The sequence below is a fragment of the Watersipora subatra genome, chromosome 2 (assembly GCF_963576615.1).
Source record: "Watersipora subatra chromosome 2, tzWatSuba1.1, whole genome shotgun sequence".
In the NCBI taxonomy this organism is placed as follows: Eukaryota; Metazoa; Bryozoa; class Gymnolaemata; order Cheilostomatida; family Watersiporidae; genus Watersipora; species Watersipora subatra.
In genome coordinates, this window is record NC_088709.1 from 58082716 (window position 1) to 58102541 (window position 19826).

At 34.6% G+C, this 19826-nt stretch overlaps 3 protein-coding genes across 3 annotated transcripts in view; all 3 read right to left on the reverse strand.

The window, feature by feature from the left end:
- Positions 1 to 44: 44 nt before the first annotated feature.
- On the reverse strand, positions 45 to 1625 carry LOC137388375 (uncharacterized). The gene has a single exon (XM_068074861.1). It carries the CDS (start codon positions 1623 to 1625, stop codon positions 45 to 47), a length of 1581 nt encoding a protein of 526 aa, XP_067930962.1.
- A 6-nt stretch (positions 1626 to 1631) lies between these two features.
- Positions 1632 to 3899, reverse strand: LOC137388376 (uncharacterized). Its single transcript, XM_068074862.1, has one exon. It carries the CDS (start codon positions 3897 to 3899, stop codon positions 1632 to 1634), a length of 2268 nt encoding a protein of 755 aa, XP_067930963.1.
- A 7809-nt stretch (positions 3900 to 11708) lies between these two features.
- The window catches only part of LOC137388377 (calcium-activated chloride channel regulator 1-like), a 52651-nt gene continuing 44533 nt past the window's right edge, over positions 11709 to 19826 (reverse strand). The window contains exons 21-25 of the mRNA XM_068074863.1: positions 18856 to 18986; positions 14438 to 14515; positions 13751 to 13843; positions 13398 to 13490; positions 11709 to 11856 (exon numbers count right to left, since the gene is read on the reverse strand). Of these exons, the coding sequence (XP_067930964.1) occupies positions 11709 to 11856; positions 13398 to 13490; positions 13751 to 13843; positions 14438 to 14515; positions 18856 to 18986 (543 nt within the window). The remainder of the gene's footprint in view (positions 11857 to 13397; positions 13491 to 13750; positions 13844 to 14437; positions 14516 to 18855; positions 18987 to 19826) is intronic.

The window sequence follows — 19826 nt, forward strand, 5'->3', positions numbered from 1 at the left end:
CATTCAAACTTTTCTGCAAGTTTTTGTGCAGTTCTTCATTTATTTCAGCCAGGTTTTTTTTTCAGTTCTGTCTGTGCACCTCTGAAATTAGTGCCTTGGTCTGAATAGAGTGACTTCACATTGCCTCGCATGGCTATTAGGCATCTGAGTGAGTTCAGAAATGCATCCGTGGTCAAATCGTCTAGCATTTCTATGTGGACTGCTCGAGATGTTAGGCATGTGAACATCAGGCCGTAGCGTTTAACTTCACGGCGACCATCTTTGGCGTGAAACGGCCCAAAACAATCCATTCCGGAGTAGTGGAATGGTGTGGCTGGGTCCAATCGTACGGCTGGTAGGTCCGCCATTTTTTGAGTCTCCGTATTTCCTCTTAGTTTTTTGCATATTACGCAATTATGTATTACCGTAGACACTGCGGTAGATAGTCCTGTGATCCAATATCCGTTCTGTCGTATTGTAGCAGTTGTCAGTCCTCTTCCAGAGTGACCAGTCAGTCGATGATAGTACTGTACGATCAAATTTGTGATGTGGCATGTCTTTGGCAGAATTGCTGGGTGCTTCAAGTCGATGGTGAGAGTGGTTGAGTATTTTAGCCTCCCTCCTATGCGTACGATACCATCGTCATCTGTGTACGGGTCTAACTGTTTGAGATGTCTGTTCTCTAGTCGACTTTGGGCTGTTTTGATGATTAGCCTGATAGCTTTTTTTCTCAGTTGTAGGGGTGTTAGTTTTTGTTTTTTCTTATGTATGGCAACTCTGATGAACACCGCAAAGGTGTTGATTAGCGTTTCCCATTTAGAGTACCGCTCCATCATCCCTAAAAGTCCAGGTATTTCTTTTACAGAAGTAGAGAGGCAACGTGCTTCAGGGAGCTTATCCGTTGTTTTTTCCAGTTTCGTTGTGGGTATTTTGATGTCTGACTGCTGAAGGAAATTTTGTGGATTAATCCAATGTCGAATTATGTCTTTCACTTCAGAACCCCTAGATGCGTGGTCAGCAGGGTTGTTTCCAGATGCTATGTGGTGCCATTGTGTAGGTGTTGACACATCTCGAATTTGCTGGATACGATTTGCTACGTAGACTTTGAATTTCTTAGCATCATTTGAAATGTAGTTCAGTACAATCATAGAATCACACCAGTAGTGTGTAGCAGTGTTGGCCGGCAAGAAGTCTTTCAGCTCCCTCTCAAGTACGCTCACTAGTTGCGTGGCAACAACAGCAGCTTGAAGTTCCATGCGCGGAATCGTGATCATCTTGAGGGGTGCTACTCTTGCTTTTCCAAGCAGGTAACTACACTTCACTTCTTCTTTGGTTATTTGTCTGAGGTAGGCACATGCACCATAGCCAGTGGTGCTTGCATCCGAAAAGCAGTGTATTTCACTCTTCGCAGCATCTTCCTCTATCATGTTAGATCTTACTATACGTAGTTCTGAAAGATCTTGTAGTCCTCTTGTCCACTTGTGCCACATTGGTGTCAGGTCAGATGGTAGTTTACTTTCCCAATCTGCTTTGCGTCTACACAGCTCCTGTAGTATTTGCTTTCCCGTAGTTATTAAAGGTGCTAGGAACCCTAGCGGATCATATATTGAAGCTATCAGGGATAGTATTTCTCGTCTAGTTTGCATCTCCTTTTAGACCGGCATGGTAAAACGAAAGGTGTCCGTTTCTACACACCAGAGTACTCCTAATGCTCTCTCTGGTTGTGTTGGAGTAGTCGTGGTTATAGTGGCTTCCTGCAGGTTCTGTGATCTTTCTGAAGGGGGAACAGTTTTCAGCACCTCTGATGAGTTTGTTACAAATTTGTGTAGTCTGATGTTGCCTTTCTTGCAGAGATCTTTAGCTGACTCTATAAGCGCCTTTGCTTCTTGCTCACTACTGACTGATATCAATCCGTCATCTACATATAAAGATTGTTGAATGAAGTCTGCAGCTTTCGAATGTGTGCTCTGGTGTTTCTGTGCCAGATATCTCAATCCGAATGTGGCGCAACCAGGTGAAGATGTAGTGCCGAAAAGGTGCACAACCATTCTGTATACCTTGACTGTCTCCATTTTGTCATCCCACCACAGGAATCTGAAGTAGTCTCTGTCATGCTCTGCCACCCGAAACTGATGAAACATTTTCTCGATGTCACACACAATGGCAATTTTCTTTGCTCTGAATCTCAGAAGCACTCCTAATAATCCGTTCAGGAGATCGGGACCTTGCAGTAAGTGGTCGTTGATAGACTGTTGTCTGAACTTCGCACTGCCATCAAATACTACTCTGATCTTGTCAAGTTTCTTTGAGTGAAAAACTGCGAAGTGTGGTAAAAACCAACACTCTCCTTTCTTTCCAGGTGTAGTGACCTCTTCTGCATGACCCTGATCCAGTAAGTTGGTCATAAACTCTGTGTACTGCTGTCTGAACATAGGTTCGCTTTGGAGTTTTTTTCCTAGTAAATGGAGTCGTTTCTCGGCCATCTTTTGGTTGTCTCGTAGATCGGTAGGTCTCTCACGAAACGGCAGTGGCATGGTGACAAAGTCCTCAGAATCCTGGTGGATGTTCTTGCTCAGTTGTTGCAGAAATGATCTATCTTCCATAGAGATTGCTTTGCTATGGTTTTTAATGTCTGTGAAATCTGTCTGCATGATCTTTGTAATCTCGTTTGAAAAACTCTTTTCCTTTATCGTTGTTTTGCATTCAAAAGCTAGCTGATTTTCAGCCTCTGACTCTTTCATGATTACTCTGTGACTGATTCCTAATCTATCTGCACTTTCTCTCTGATCTACTGTGCCCACGATGCTCCATCCCAATTCAGTCTTGACAGCGTAAGGAACATTACCCTCTGCTCTGATGGTCTCTATTGGGGCTAAGGCACTCATGCAATCATATCCTATCAGCAGACCAGCATCACAGTCAAAGAGTTCTTCTAGCTCATTCTCCACGTGTTGAAGATGAGGCCAGGAAGTAGTTTTGCTTCTTGTAGGAACATGATCCTTGTCAAATGGAATAAACTGTCTTGTGTATGTCGGTGGAAGGTTCAGTTTCTTAGACTGCCTGTATCCTCTTACTTGAAGGTTACTAATCTTCAGACTTTCTGCTGTTTCTTTTATGGAAGTGAGGGTAGTGATTGTCAGGTTTGTTCTAGTTGCTGGGCATTTGAGCTTGTCAAACAGGTTGTCTAACATGAAGGTAGAGCTGCTCTGGGTATCGAACATGGCATAGGTAAGTAGTTCCTGATGAGGTTTATTCTTGTGTGACACCCAAACAGGTACAATCATTGCTGATGTAAATCCGTCTGTTGCGCTCTGTACTTTGCCGCAGGTTTGAACAGTTTCAATATTTTCTTTCTTCTTTTCTTCAGGTTTCTCTTCGGTATGTAGGCAGTCAGGGTGGCGTCTGGAGCATTTGGTACACTGCGCTCTATTCTGACACATTTTGTACGAATGACCAGGCCGCAGGCAACCAAAGCATAGCCGCTTCTCTTTGATCAGTTTTACCACCTCTGCGTGAGGCTTCCTGCGTAGATGGCCACAGTCAACACTCATATGATTGGTCATTTCACAGTTGTAGCAAAATTTATGGGAAGGCCGACTTGAAGTTTTCTTCTCGGTAAGTGTCTTCTTCTCTGTTGATTTGACAGTTAGTGTAGCTGACTTTTTAGGTTTGTTGTTTATAGCTGGCTTCACCATTGCAGTAGCACCACGACCTTCTGTTGTCACCTCTGTTCCATTAACTTCTACTTCATCTTGTAGAAATTCTGTCAGGTCTTTCAGCTTTGGATATATTTTGTGTTTGCGTTTGTACGACGTGACTTTTCTCTTCCATTGATTGACAAGACAGTCTGGTAGCTTATCGACTACCTTTCGTATCTCACTCCAATCATTTAGTGAGCACAAAGCTGGAACGTCATCCATGGTAATTAGGCACTGATGCAGAAATTCTGAATAGTCGGTGAGTGCATTGTGGTCTTTACCACCAATCTTTGGCCAGCTGTCCAATTCTTTCTTGTAGGCATCGCATATCTTGAAGTCATCGCCAAACTTCTCTCTCAAAGCCTGTCGAGCTTGTTTGGTAGCATTAGGTGACTTCAATCAGAAGTAGCGCTGTATCGTTTTTCTAGCTGGACCTGCTATGCTTCTCTGCAGATGTCTCATCTTTTCCTCTTCAGATATTCCATTTTTGTCAACTACTGCTGAAAATGCCATCTCCCAGTCAGCATACTCCAGAGGATCTCCATTGAACACGTACAGGCTGGGTACTGGTACTCTTTGCAGCTCCATGCTCTGCGCAAAACTTGTAGCAATCGCCTGTGCGAACTCCTTGGCTAGTGCTATACCTCCATGCGTGTCTTGACTAGAGCAGCTTAGATGATCTGTTTCTTTACTGCTAGTTTCCCTTTTCATTGCCTCAACCAAAGCTCGTGTTTTGGAAACAGCTGACTTAACAGATTGATTGTGAACGGATGATGTGGTGTGTATACTGGATTTTTGTTCTACCACACTGTCCTCTTCTTCAGAGTTTGCCCCTTCGTCATTACATTCTTCTGCAGCGAAAAGTAGCTGATTTGCTTTCCGAGTGAGGCTTCTGACATTCTGGCTAATCTTGTCCATGTCCTGTTGAGTACTGCCATACAGCTTTCCATCTGACCATCTGCGTAAATCTTCGTATACTTGGATTATTTCCTGATCCACTTTTGCTAGGGTGCTTATCCAGGTCTCCAGCTTTGTGGTTCGAGTAGAGCTGCTAGCAATGTCTTTCTGACAGTCAGCGAATGTACTAAAAGCCTTCGATTCCAGTTGTGAGAATTTGTTTTGTAAAGATTGAATTATAGTGTCGCGAAACGTACCTACAGTAGCATGCAGCTCAGCAATAGTTTGACATAACTCTGAGATTTCTTCACTCAGCTCATTTTCCTCAGCATGTGATACACCTTTAAGTATCTTAAAAATTTCATCTATCAGCAGCATAGTGTAATTGTATGGTTTAGTGTGCTCTAAAAACTATCTCATTTCTTCAGGCTCTAGCGACACATCAGTACCAGTACTATCACCAGTGTTAGCTGCTTGTTGTATTTTAGTGCTTATGTTGAGTACAGCATTGTTTGCATCCGATAGCTCAGCTTTGATAAAGGGTCTCAATGCATCTTCATTCATATGACGTAAGCTACGCCTGTAGGCCTGTACACTCATGCTTGGTTGAGTGATACAGCGGAGTTATAGTACATGTATGTGGAAATTTTACTAGATTTATCAGGCTGCTTTATTGTTCACTCAAGCTTGGCAAACAATACAATGACATGCGCGGAATGAGGGCACAGGAAAACAACACAGGCTGCCGGAACCCCAACGCAATCACAACACGCCCTCCAGCAGGAACCAGTAAGGGTCGACGATATCAGGGCTTAAACTACCGTGAATCCCCCGAAACTGAATAAATCGGAAAAGCAGTAACTTTTCAAAGCAGAATTGGTCAACCCAGTCTGTGTTTACAAATAATCTGATTGTAAAGTAAACTAAGGGGTGGAATGAGAAAGGATTAAAGGAAAATTAAACAAAATTCTGTATAAAGTAACTAGATAAGGTTCAGGTTTAAGTGTAGATAGATAACGTTCGTAGATGTGTTTTACTTAGCTGTCCGTCGTTCCGTAACGGTGTGCAACGTCTGCGTATCTTGTTTCCAACGGCGTCTCCGGTTCCTGAACAGGGTGGTCTGGTTGATAGTCTCGATAGGTAAGCTTTCACTGTAGCTGTACCAGGTTATGTCTAAGGGTATGCGTATACGGGTGCGATAGGACTAGACAAAATTCTTTGAGGTTGAATAGGTTATTTTATTATGCGTGCCAGATCTTGGTATGCACCGTGAAAGCTAAAATAAAAGTCGTAATGTTAAGAGCAAAATACGTAAAATCGGCAAGAATGCGATAGGAAATACGTTTATAAAAAAAAGATTAGTAATTACCTTTTGCCCTTTAATGTTCTGGTACGGCTAGGTTTGTGTTAGTTTATAATCATATATGAGTTGTCTCGCCGTAGTGGTTTCTCACTAATAAAGAAAACAGATTTTATGAAATATTAATACGCAAATAATTCAAGTTGGTTAAAAAGAAAAACGACAAAATCAGAAATTGGATAAATATTAAATGGTAAATACCTTGTACTTAAGAATAGAGTGGTATAGTTGTCCAATACACGGTATATTAACTCAACCAAACTACAGAGACTGGTGTGACCAACTGATCTGCACTAGATGAAAATCGTAGGTAATCCTAAGCCGTTCTGCATGACTAACTGAGAAAACGGCACTAAAACTATCGGCCGATACCGCCCCGTGACCGGACGCATCGCAACGGCGAAAACGCACCCCAGCCAAATAGTTTCACTGCACCACTCACACGCATTGACTCAGCATTGTTAGTTTCGTTAAGGCATAAATTAATTAAGTTAAATATAAGGGTTAGTCCAATATAAAAGGCTGTCCTTTACAATATTTATTACTTGCAATTACTTTCATTGATATTATAGCCTGTCTCCTGCTTCGCAATTTTTTGGAAGTTCAATTTTTTATTTCATTTTAAATTTAAAGACATATTTTTATTTTATATCTGTAGTGACTAATGCTCCATAAAAGCTCAGTCTATTCAATGATATGTTTGCTACGGCTTTGCATGTAAAATATAAAGAATTATGAGCGTCAATCCATTGCAAACTTCATATAACCGCAATGATGTTATTAAATAATATGCTATAAATCTTAAAATTTGTAAGTTAAGTATATATATATCTATATATATATAGCGATAATTTTTCAGCTGCTATTTTTACAAAAATATATTCAAGAACTTGTAAGTGACATAAACAAACCATTTTTATAGAACTTGCAGAAACAAAAGTTAGCAATTTCAAAACAAGAATAGTTTCATTGTTTGCTTGGACAGTAACATTCTGATTGTTGCCTTGGTTTGGAACATTTTCATTTCATTTTGCATATTCAGTACACATGATAATGTTTTCTTACCTTAACTTTTCTTCTGCACTGCTGAGCTAATTAATAGCAGTGTTCAAGCAACTTGGCAGAGCAATTTATAATTATAAACTTTTAGTGGCATGGGCTCTATGCACAACTTTAAAACTCTAGCCTAATAAGTAGCTCATATACCATCATTAATGTAAACTCCTTTTTCACATAATTCCACGTATCAAGACCACGCTTAACATCAAACTGCTACAAGCTTGATACCGTTATTAATTATTTCTATGGGGTTGCTTTTAAAAAAAAAAAAAAAAGATCAAATAGTTTTGGAAATGGAAAACAGATTTTGACATATAAACCGCAACAAGGAAGAATTGTTTGTTATTGGTATAACCGAGCCATTACTAGTATGATTTTGTTAAACATTGTTTGCTGATCGCTTGGTATTATGGGATAGCAGAGACCAAAGAATGCCAAAGTAGCAGTCAAAGGCAAAGGAGAGTTCAATTAAAGGGTGGCGTTTTATCTTCAACCACCCTCCCAGCGGTCATAAAGAGGCGGTGGTCATAAAGAAGTAGTGTTCAAATAAAGGTGGGGTTCAATTAGAGGTTTGACAGCAGTTCATTTAACTTTTTCTAAAGTTAGCTAAGAAAGTTAGATTAGCATCACAACTCTGTCTCAGATTATTTTTAGGATTTTGTACCTTGCTAGTTCAAGTTATAACATGCTTAAGGATAAACTTGTGCATTTAGTATATTTTATTCAACAATATCCTTATTTCTTTCTCATTAGAGATTGTTTTTGATGTTGGAAGACATCTAACTGCATAGATATTTTAAAACAAAATTAAAAACTTGATTAAGGTTAAAATACTCCAAGTAAGCGAACATGTGATTAGGATGTCAGTAGTTGCAAAGAGACTTACTGAATAGAGACGGATATTGTTGTGGATATCAGTTATAGCAACGGTTGAATTTTGTGACTTTATTTCGTACATATTTTTTTCTGAAATTTTTAATCGCTTTCAAGTTTTGTCAATTTTAATCATAAAACATGCTGACAGTCAATTTAGCTCAAAAATAAAAAAAACAATTGTAAATGATAAACAAATATTAATACCTTCCGATAAAATTTATTTGAATTGTGGGTAAACTCATCTCTAATAGTAGTTAATAATTAGATTGTGTTTTTTTCTTCCATTCGCTGCTAAACACAGTGCTTACCGCAAGGGCTAAATAATTTCTATTTTTTTATAATTTTTGTCAAAAGTTGTATTTGTATTCCTAAAAAGTACTGCATGTGGTGCTGATATAAAAACCTGTTGCTGCAAAAAGGTTAAAAAGAAAACTGCCATAAATAGCCAAAATTAATTTGAAAAAGGCAAGTACATGTATTTCTTTTGATAATGTCTTTTGTTTTACAACAATGAAAAAAGTTTATATTGTGTCTGTTCACACAATGATTTGAGTAAGGCAATACACAATACAACTTCTCTGAAAACTGTATGTATATTAGGTGGTTTGTATGTATATAAACTAATATATTTATCTTTTATCTTACTCATGCTACAGACAATACTGTCTCGGCAATTGAAGCCTCATCAGTGCAGCTCAGAGCTTAGGCAAGGGACACAAATCCCAATACCCATGAGAGTTGACTTCCTGCCACGAAACAACTAAGTTGCCTCGCAGACTCTAAGAGAGTCAATGTGCTGACACCAGAGTGCTCAAATATATATTTATATTTTATATATATGTTTCTAAAAGTCTGTGTGTCAGTGTGTCGGAAATCCGGCAATGTGTAGATCTTAAAATTTTGAAAGAAATATTCCGTACCAAAGAGGATTTGATCTCGGACCAAGCCGTTCACAGGTTTTACGCTTAGTCTACTGGACTATGGAAGTCGAATTGCAACCCGCCAATATAAGGCGATATATCATAGCAATACCTAACTGCTTTACGTATGACACGGGTCATAGCATAACGTCACCAGAAGCCGTTTGCTCACATTATTAAACTGCCTAATAGCAAAACTCTCACTACTTCTCATTGTTTATAAGACAAAAAACTTTTCTCATGATATGTAGTTTGAAAGTTAGAATGGCAAATGTTGTAGTATGTTAAATACAAATCAATTTTCTGTCCAAATACACTTCTATTACACGGGCAAAGCCGAGTGGCACAGCTAGTAATACAATAGATCAGAGTAAAACCTCTTAAACTGGGATTTTTAAACGAAACTGTGTTTTTGGAAAGATGCTACTTTATTATTGTTCCTTTTACACCGATAAAACAAGTGGGTTGTTGAACGTTGGCAATACAACCCTACAGCATCAAAAAAACACAACTGGAACTTGGATTTATGCTCTAATGTCCATTCATATTTAACCCAGTCAAGTGATTTTTGCCAGAGTTGTGTTAATAATTTGTTTAACTAATAAAATGCTTCGATTTTGTTTTTATAAAACTGTACAACTGTTCACATATTCTGATTTTTATGTGAACACGGATATTGCTTGTACATATGATGTAGAGTATTGTCTATGTATTCTTAAACCATTTTTTAAGTTTTTTATTTGTAGATAGCGGTTTACAAGAATACAATGTGAAGAAAATTGAGCCAATCTCCCTAATTAAACATTGCCCTTGTAGTAAGCGCAAGGAGCATTGGTCAATCATTATTGAATATTTTCGTATTTCTGGTATTCTGTAATTTTCCATAGCTCACAAGAACCCTTAAAATTGACTAACCAGTAAAACTTTATTATAAACTAAAAATGTTTTCCAATACCATGCCTGTAAAAAATTTTTTCAAAATATTCATCTCAAAATATATTAGAGCACTAGAAATTAACCTAGTTTTTAACTGCTGCCTATTTTTATCTACGAACAAGCCCACTACTTTTTGCTACTTCTAATAGAAAATCACAATAAGATTTGATAAAAAACTATCCATAGAGTAAAATTGAATATATATTTTGGTGCAATTCAAAAAATTGCAACATCCGCCTGGCGAAAATACTCATCTTTAAAAAATTTTTCTTGTACCATATTTTCTCTGCAGTAAATATACTTTAAACTAGCTACTTTGCTCATTAGGTCCAAAATATTAGCAAATTGAGGGACAGCGGTCTCAGAAATAAAATGCTAAAAGTTTTTTTATTTTCAACTAGAGATAGAAAAACCTGCTGCCATCATATGATTTAGATGTAATATTTGATAACATTATTATACTGCAAAGTCATCAGTTTTCAAAGCTGAAGTCATTTTTTACACACGTTATAGACAGATTCTAAAGCACATTATTTAGATTCTTACTCCCGTTTAGTAGCGCTACAATCATAAATATGTAATTCATATGTACATCTAAATATGTAATTTAGATGTGATCATTGAGGTCATATAATGAATGTGAAACAATTTTTAATGGAGAAGGGTTTGTTTAAAGCACGTACAAAAGTTTCAGTGCATCAAAAAAAGCTGTTTGCCAACAATCTGTTGTTTTACTGCACTGGTGTTTTATATAATTTCACAATAATAGTTATAGATGATCTGAACCAACTGCACTTGTAATCTTTCCTAGTCACTTTAAATATATTAGCTAGAAATCATAATTAAAAACATACTGTACATAAGCAGTTAGTACATTACACCAGTTCTATCATGTTGATTCTTATGGTTTTTAAATAAAAATTTAAGATTCCGTGAAGAACACGCATTGCCGATCGTACTGTATACTTTAGTTTTATACTAGAATTTTCACTGTTCATTTTACTAAGTTGACACTTCATCAACAAATCTACATTTGGTATATACATGTAGATGTGTAAATCGTATATATTTTGTATATACATGTAAGTGTGTATACTGTTGCGGCAAAATGCCATAACCAGAGCCACACTGAAAAAAAACTACCGAATTGAACCTCGGTTGCCGTGGTTACCATACCAAGCTTTCCTGCCATCCAAGAAGACGTAGTCACTGATGAGCACACTCAAACAACTTAGTAAATAAACAGAAATCTGAGCAACATATAAATAGAAAACTGGTCAGAGCATAAGGAAAAGCGGTTGTATAAAATATGGAAAGCACCATCATTCCAGCAGCGCAAGCGCAAGCCCTCCATATGACTGTGGGTTGATGCACACACATTTGAATTTATGTATTTATATATATTTGTCGTGAAATACATATTTTGGTGGTTAAACACTTGGTGTGTTTGTTTATTGCTTGACTGTTTTGTAGTAAAGGGGACTGTCTAAATTAACGGCGTTTTGTTTTGCAGTATTGTATATTTTGTATATATTGTGTGTAGTTGCTTACATTGTATAATTATATTGTGTATATATTACTGTATATATAGGAATGCATATTGTACTTGTTTTGTATTTATTGTGTATATAAGTTTTATGCAGCATCTAAACCAAAGCGCAACTGCAATTAATTCATGAAGTCGTCTAGTATTTTTGTTGGATATTTGATAAGAAAAAACATAAATAATTTGACATATTAGCACAACATTTTTATTTAGAAATAGAAAATGCTGCAAGGTCTATTTTGCTAGCAATAAAATCTCCAAAATTATCGTTGATACTAAGCTAACATAATTATCGCATTGAGTAATCAAGTACCTTATAAGTAAGTAAGTATTGATTGATTCATTATTTGTCAATAATATATGACGCAAATGCCTAAGATAGTTTTAAACGTGTATCCTCATCAAGATTGCATACTAAACCAAATAAAAGCTCAGTTCTATTCATAGGCTGGGTTGTAGTAAGTAGCCTTTTGTCTTTCTCCATAGTAGTATCTAGGGTGCATGGGATCATTAGGATGCGGACGACTGGGGTAACCCTGATGGTATGGCCTATCACCGCTTGCACGAGAGTGATGATCTGGCTGTCTGAAATATTGAAACAACTTTTAATGGCAAACACTATATTGTTAGGATATTGCTGCATTGCATATTAGTTGTATGCAAACTTAGACTAAGTTAGCTAATTAACATTGGCGTTAAAAGATATAGTACACTAAACTGGTCAAGACACATAGAACTATCGAGGAAACAACTGCAACAAAGTTTAGGATTTATTTACCAGGCCTCATTTATCTTACCGGAAATGCCTCTTTTGCTTTTATATAATACTCTAATTAACAGTAGAATAGTTTGTTGCTTCAAAGCATGGAGAAATGCTCCAATGAGCTACCTAAACAAAATTTTGGTCATCCAGAAGTTGCTTAGAATAATATATAATAAAAAATCTTGGTTTCTTTCAACTCCTTTGTTTAAAAAATCTCACGCTTAGCCTATACAAAAGCTATACCAACTGAAAATATGTCTTTTAGCCTTCCGACAATTTAAATCTAAACTAATTTGTCAACACATTAAAACACTCGTCATTCTCTATTTTCTTTTTCCCTTCAATCCATCAATTGTGTGTCATCAGCATGGAACTTTGCCCTATGATGGTTTTAGGGCCGCTTTAAAGCAGGACTTGCTAGGCTTTATGTAATAGATTTGTTCTGATTTTTTTGCTTAGACTATCTATTTTTTCTTCTTTGACAATCTCATATGTTAACTGGAGCTGTATGTCTCGAATAGCTATGATAATGTGAGTATGAGCTTTTCTGGCACCTTACTTTTTATTATCTTATTATGTTATGATTTAATGAAAAATAAACAAACAAACAATTTTATATTTAGAACTAACATAGTAAACAATATTTTAAAAAAGGCCTACATGCTGCTAAGTTACCTATCTTTCACCAAATTTTTTTACATTTTTACCATTTCTTAGCCCTTTTCTAAATTAAGCTCTAATATTTTTGCAAAATTAAGCTGTTTCAATTATTGCCAATTTACCGAGATCTCTTTTCTTTGTTCTCCATTTTTCATTATTTTTAATTTTCCTAGTTAACCTTGGTTGGTTGACTTTCCAAATATTTTTTTTAACTTCAACTTTACCTAAATTTTTAATTTTAATTTTTTCTTGTAACCTCAAATCGCATTCCTTTTAGCATTTTCCATCTTGATTTTTCATGTTTTCGATGCCTTCTTTCTTTAACAAATTTTTTACTTTTTTCAATTTTTCTTATTTTGTTAGTTTTTGTTTTTTGTTTATCCTTTTGTCTCATTTTCTACATTTCCAAACAGTTTCTATGTACACTTTGAGTTTCTAATGATAAGATAAATATCCCTTACAATGAAACCACATATATTGCTTTTTACATAAAGTACATAGTTGTTTTAAACTGGTCTCATGCGATCAATTAAAAATGATTCTTCAAGTCTTTAGAAGTTTTATTATAAATCTTTTGACAAATTTATGTCGTCTATTTAAAATATTTAGCTTGATCAACCAGGCTGTAAATAAATAATGGCAGAAAAGCAAAATATAATTGTATACAAAAATTATGTTACATTTGTCATCTGCGGTTATTTACCTTAGCTCAGTAATCACTTGACGCAGTTGTTGATTAGGATGGCCTTTGTGGTAAGTCATTGGAATGTCTTCAATGTCAGGATGCCCTGGGTGCCTACAAAAACTCCAATGTAAATAAGAACTATCACAAATTCATAGCTATTAATCTATTCTTGCATAAAGTATGTAGTTGTTTTAGACTGGTCTAATGCAATAGATTAAAAAAATATCCTTCAAGTCTTCAGCAGTTTTCATTCTAAGTTATTAGAAAAATCCATGTCGGTTTTCACATTAACCAGGCCTTAAATAAATAATTGCTGCAAAGCAATATATACTTGCATATAAAATATGTGTATTTTCTGGGTATTTATTTACCTTGGGTCAGTAGTCCTTTGATGCAGTTGTTGATTAGAATTGCCTTTGTAGTAGGACATGGAAATTTCCTCAGTATTAGGATGCTCCGGTTGCCTAGAAAAAGCTAAGATTTTAATATATTTTAAATAATGCATGTGGATTGACACACCTAGTAACTTTTTAAAAGAGCAAAGTTAAATATTTTTTCAGCCATTAGCTAATTAATTTTTACTTACAAACACTGTCAAAAATACAAGTCACACTTTATACACGCCTTATTGATTCTCATGGGCAATATTGCCCTTGCATTATTGCACTGTTGTTTTTTTGTTTTTCATTTTTGTGCTTTTATATTTGTTTTACATTCCTATTTTACTCCTTTTTTAGTTACCAGAAATTGTAAATTTGATCAATGAAATTTTCTAACTTCACTCCAAATTAACTTTAAAAATAGTCTGCTAATCTTTGAAATCATATGATATTTATAAATTATTTCAAAAAAACACCACTGTATGACTAATGCAAGAAATTGGTAAATTTTAGTTCTTCTATAGCTTTTTTCACCACTTCTTGTGTATTAAAAAATTACAAAACTGTGTTTATTTATATCCTTCATTATACGGAGACCTGAACAATACACTTATTTTTCCCTGTACTTTATTGGAAACGTAATTGATTTCTATAGGATCATGCTTGTCGCTAGCTCACTTCTGATGTTGAACTTGAATTGGGTTGTTTCTGCGGTTGGACATTGGAGCGATTTTGTTTCTGTGTTGCCCGGAATTCCTACAAAGTGATGTTGTATAGTTGTATGCTCATGCAATTAAATCGTTAGACAAGTTTGGAGAGTAGCAAATGTCAATTAAGCATAAATGAGTGTTGAAGCTAAAAGATTAACTATCAGTGCATTAGGATTTTTAGCAGTGGTATACATATATATATATATATTTCTATCTATATATTTCTATCTATATATATATAGATTTCAACACAGCCTGATGAATGAGATTATCATGAAACTGCCAGTAACTGAGAAAAAAGATAAGTAATGCTTTTAAATAATTTATTAGTATATAGCTGCTCCAATATATTGTTGAGCACTCTAATTTTAGTAATACTAGTTCATAATTCTTAGGAATTTATAGTATATATATATATAAACTAATAAATATATATTATAGTTTATATATATATTTATATATATATATTATATATATATATATTATATATATATATATATATATATATATATTGTTAACAGAGTATGCATCTTGCTATTACCAATATCAGAGCAAAATTGTCTAAAGAATGACCAAGATTTCTAGCAATGACTTTCAAGCATGTTTTACTATCACTGCCACAAATCTTAAGCTTTCATAACTACCGCAGGAAAAGTTTTTCAAATAAAAATTTATCTCAAAATGCAAAACATACAGTAAAGTAAACATCGCTTTGTATTTGATTGATTTTTTTGTAAGTTAACATTTATTTTCGTACTCTTGTATGTTTTTACAATAAAATAGAGTTCTATAACTGATAAACAAATCATTTAAATGTACCCAATTTTGTACTGTCAACATGAAACTGGATGAAAATTAAACCATAATATTACTGGGCTTAATTTGAATAAAACGTGCAGCTTAGAGAGTTAACAGAATAAACATCTAAATACCAACAAAAAGACAACAACAAATTTAAGGAAAAACAATAAGATTGCAGCTTGTCATTTTGTACAACACCAAATTTTTCTAATGCATTAGCTGTGGTAACCAAATTATACAGGTTCCTTATCAATAGCAAGTTTCAGTATTCTAGTAATACAAAAATTATAGTTTTTTTAGGTTCTTTGGTGTTTTTACTCTATCTGATTGTAGTGAAATCTGATAGCAGCCGATTCCAAAAGGACGGCAGCTGAAGAATGAATAATGAAAGTTTTATTTTTATTGCTTCACTTATTTTAATTTTTTTTGTATTAAGAATACTTTATATGCATGTACTGCATTTAAATTAATTTGTGTTCGTTAAATTATGTGAAATAAATTTTTTGTAAATTGTATTAACGATATAATATAATTGTTCTTTACCCGAAACACAGAACATAGTCGGCACGGCCTCTTGTTAGTTTCATTCTTGTCCAAGCAATTTTTTACTCAGGTTTTACCCGTAAGTATATGTATTATATAAGTAGCCTAAATTTTATAGAATTCAGTTATCATTTGGACCTTTTTATTATAAATACACATCATCCAGCCTCAAAAAGAAGTGTTGCATCCTTACCCAGACACCCAGCATCTGCTTTAAAACCACCGAACTGGCCTCACGTTAGTTTGACAAGGTCATCGCCAAAAAGACATAAGTAGCCGAAACAGTTAGAAAAATCAAAAGTAAAAAAAGTACTAATGAAACAAGAGCAGCTTTGAAAGTAGTTGCACCGGACCTCCACTTGATATATGTGAGCCACCAAAAACCTGTGTACAAAAATATCGAAAACACTCGGCTAGGGTGAAACGATGATATAGTTTTTAGCCATTGGGTTTTATTCATTATGAGAGATTGTTTGGTGTGCCAATAAGACAGATAACAAGGATAGATTTTTTTCTAAATTTAGAGAGTGGTTGATTAGCAGTGGTGTTAGAATTTCAGGTTGCAAAAATGAATGTCATTAGCTGGAGTTGCACACTGAACAATCCTCTGACCCAAGCTCTAATCGTCACTTCTGACAGACCAAGTTCGTTTTATAGTAAAGAAACTCCATGTCTTCACTGAGTAATTTTTAACCCTCCTTGGCAGTATTAACTTTGCACCAAAATCTGCAATCTTATGAACTTTTGAGAGTGATATGTTTGATCTTGTTTTAAAGATAAAGTCTTTTATATTTTAGATGTGATTACATGACTCTTTTTCTCCTGATGTTGTTTTAACGAACCTTTTAATTTTGCAGCAGCAAAGTATGCTGACTTACAGAATTTTTGAAAATAGCTCAGTAAGCTGTGAATTTATAACATTGTAAACTGTTTTCAAAAATCAAGCTGGTTAGCTTTTAAAGTAATTTAAAACTTAATTGGAATTAAGTTTTAGAAGCCATCTTTTAAACCAGATATTCTATGATGACAACCGCTTGTTGAAAAAATAGTCTTCAGGTTATCACAAAGCTCTTCATAATTATATACTATCATCATATACCCTACAGGATGAAAATATTTGTTGGTTATAAAAATTCGCGATTTCGCGAACAGTCAATTCCGCAAATTATTAAATTCCAGGAATAATTTTTAAAATAGCTCTATCTTTAATCACAAGGGAGAATAACTACTGCATCAAATTAAAAACTAGTCGCTAGGCTAGTTTTTAATATAAATACTAAACTTAGTTGAGTTCCAAAGCATTTTTAAAATAATTGCCTGGGTCTTGAGCTAACACCATTGCCAATGCATCACATTTACATGTATCTACAAAATTATTCAAGGCTGTCACAAGATATGCAAAATGGCTTCTTCATGAAAATAGCCGCTAGGCAGAAGTACTAAACATAGCCGAGTTCCAAAACTTTTTTAACATCATCGCCGGGCTTCGAGTTTTATTGCCATTGAATCAAACTTGACAAAATCATTCAAGGTTTTCACACGTTATTAGGCATGGCTTCGTCAAGGCAAAAAATCTCTCCTAGTCGTTTTACATTGAAATCAATTCCATCAATCGCTAATACCAAAGTTGAGGACGATCATGATTCTGATCTGGACATTATTGTATGTATTTGATTTGCAGTGCAGATACATTTTTCCATAATCAACTGCAATAAAGTTAATTTTTTTGCTTAATAACTGATCGCTTTCATTAAATACTTCAGCTATTGTTTTTGTACTTCCGTAAAACTTATTAATATTTTTCCTTTTTTGTGTTTACTGCAGATTGAGAATGAAACAACCTACTCTGATTATGAAAACTAGAGACAAGTATTAATATTCATCAAGACAGTAATATTGGCAGAGAAGCACCCAGTCAACCTAGACCCCCTTCATCGACAACAACTCCTTGATATCGCTGCAGCAAACATGATTAAATTATATATTTTATTTCATGTATAGATATATTATAATTTGTTACAAACTTGAGTGTACAAATAAGATATTTTAAATACAAATAAAATTTTACAAACAATGAATGGAGTAAATATAAACAGTTTAGTCTATATGGCGGTTGTCTAGAGCAATAAAAATAAACTGATACTTCTGATAAGTGAATACTAGCGTGTAATGGTGCTCTCTGACTAATTATTTTGGTAATAAAAGCTTTATATCGCTGTCATCATCTTGGGTAGATGTTAAAGGCAATTCTCTTGCTACCACATGGCTGGTAAGGAAGTTATCATCAGAACTCTCCTCATGGCTTACTATTGCAAAGTTCTGCCGGTTGGCCAAAGATTTGTGCTCGTAAAGGCGTTTTTGTTCTTTTTTTAAAACAGATATATTCTCCTCGTTAGCAGCTGCGGTCACTTCTACCTCAATTTCCAGACCTCCCAAAATGATTGGTGATCTTCTAAGAATGACATCTTCCACCCTTGCAATCATTGTGCTTTCGTGTATGATAAAAATTATTTCTCTCACACTAAAACAAATAATGAAGCGATAGGGATGGAAAATAAATATTGCGTTTTACCGAAGAACCACAGTGAAATTCAGCTAACTTAGTAAATGTGAAAAACTCATTACTTACCACAAGTTGTTGGTTCATCAAAGGCCTCCAAATCTATGAATATTCGTGAAAACCTCTGAGCTCAGCAAGAAATTTATAGCTTAGCACGATTTTACCCGTACGTGAAGTTGTAAGCTAAATGGAAAACGAAACACGCAATGTGCGCATGCGTAGGGTTAACTCTATTAATTGCTAGACATAATAGAGTTAACTCTTCATAGAGAGTGACAGTTTTCAGCCGCGAATAAATTATTCCACGAATATTGATGAAATGGCAATTTTCGCGAAATATAACTCCGCGTATAAATTCATCCTGTAGGTTACTAAATACTAAAGATACAGTTTACTACCTATTTATAGGCACTCACTAAAAAACTAAATTAGTTTTTTCTATCTTTTTATGGCAAAGTTGAATACACTACAAATCTACTCACTTTCCTTTTGATGATTTCTTCTTTGCTCGGACGTGGCAGACATACATTCCAAGAGCAGCAGCAAGTGCAAAGAACACAGCAACTCCAACCGACACTCCGATGATTGTCATTGGTGGTTTAATTGGCAAATACTGCAATATAAAAACATGAAAGTAACACTACGGCTATGCTTAATTATTCACATATTTTGCCATCACAGTTAATTTTTTGCCAATTAAAACTATTTGTAATTTATTGTAATTTAAACAATTTATAGTTAGACAAATTTTTTATATTTAACAAAGGTAAAAAAATTAAAAGTTTATTGTTACTTAGCAGTGAAATGATGATTTCAAAATAGTTTGTACACACTGCTAGTATGATTTTCTTGTTTGCGATGTCATGATATAATGTATAAAACAGAATATAAAAATAAAATGTATTTTATATATATATAACACAAATTATATATGTATATATTTAATATATATAAAATGCATATAAATGTCTATAAATGCAATTTTGTATATAAAATGCAAAATTTGAGATATTTAAATATATATATTTATATATGTAAACTTTGAGATATATACCTGTATCTTTATATTTGCATTTTGTATAAACCTTGAGATATACTTATATATACATACAGTATATCCCAAAGTTTGCTGTCGGTTAAATTAAAGCAATTAAAATCTAAAAATAAAAATGTTAGCATGATTCATCTAAAGAACTGTATTTTTATGGAAGCGTCGTAAGTGATTTACTAATGTTCAGCATAAATTTATAGTTCACACAATAGAGGTACCTCAAACAGATATCGACTTCATCTTTCAGTTGTCTAAAGTTGTCTAAATTTTAAGTTTCTTATGAAACATTTTTTTAGTGTTACTGCTATAGTGGTTGACTGCATGCATGCCAGAAATAATAACTTAATATTGCATTATAATTTGTGCCTACAAAAGATAAATAGTGACTTCTTGCAAAGCGCT

What these genes read in the sequence shown, in the direction of transcription:
- LOC137388375 (XM_068074861.1), bottom strand. Translation starts at nt 1,625, where the DNA reads ATGCAAACTAGACGAGAAATACTATCCCTGATAGCTTCAATATATGAT.
- LOC137388376 (XM_068074862.1), bottom strand. Translation starts at nt 3,899, where the DNA reads ATGGATGACGTTCCAGCTTTGTGCTCACTAAATGATTGGAGTGAGATA.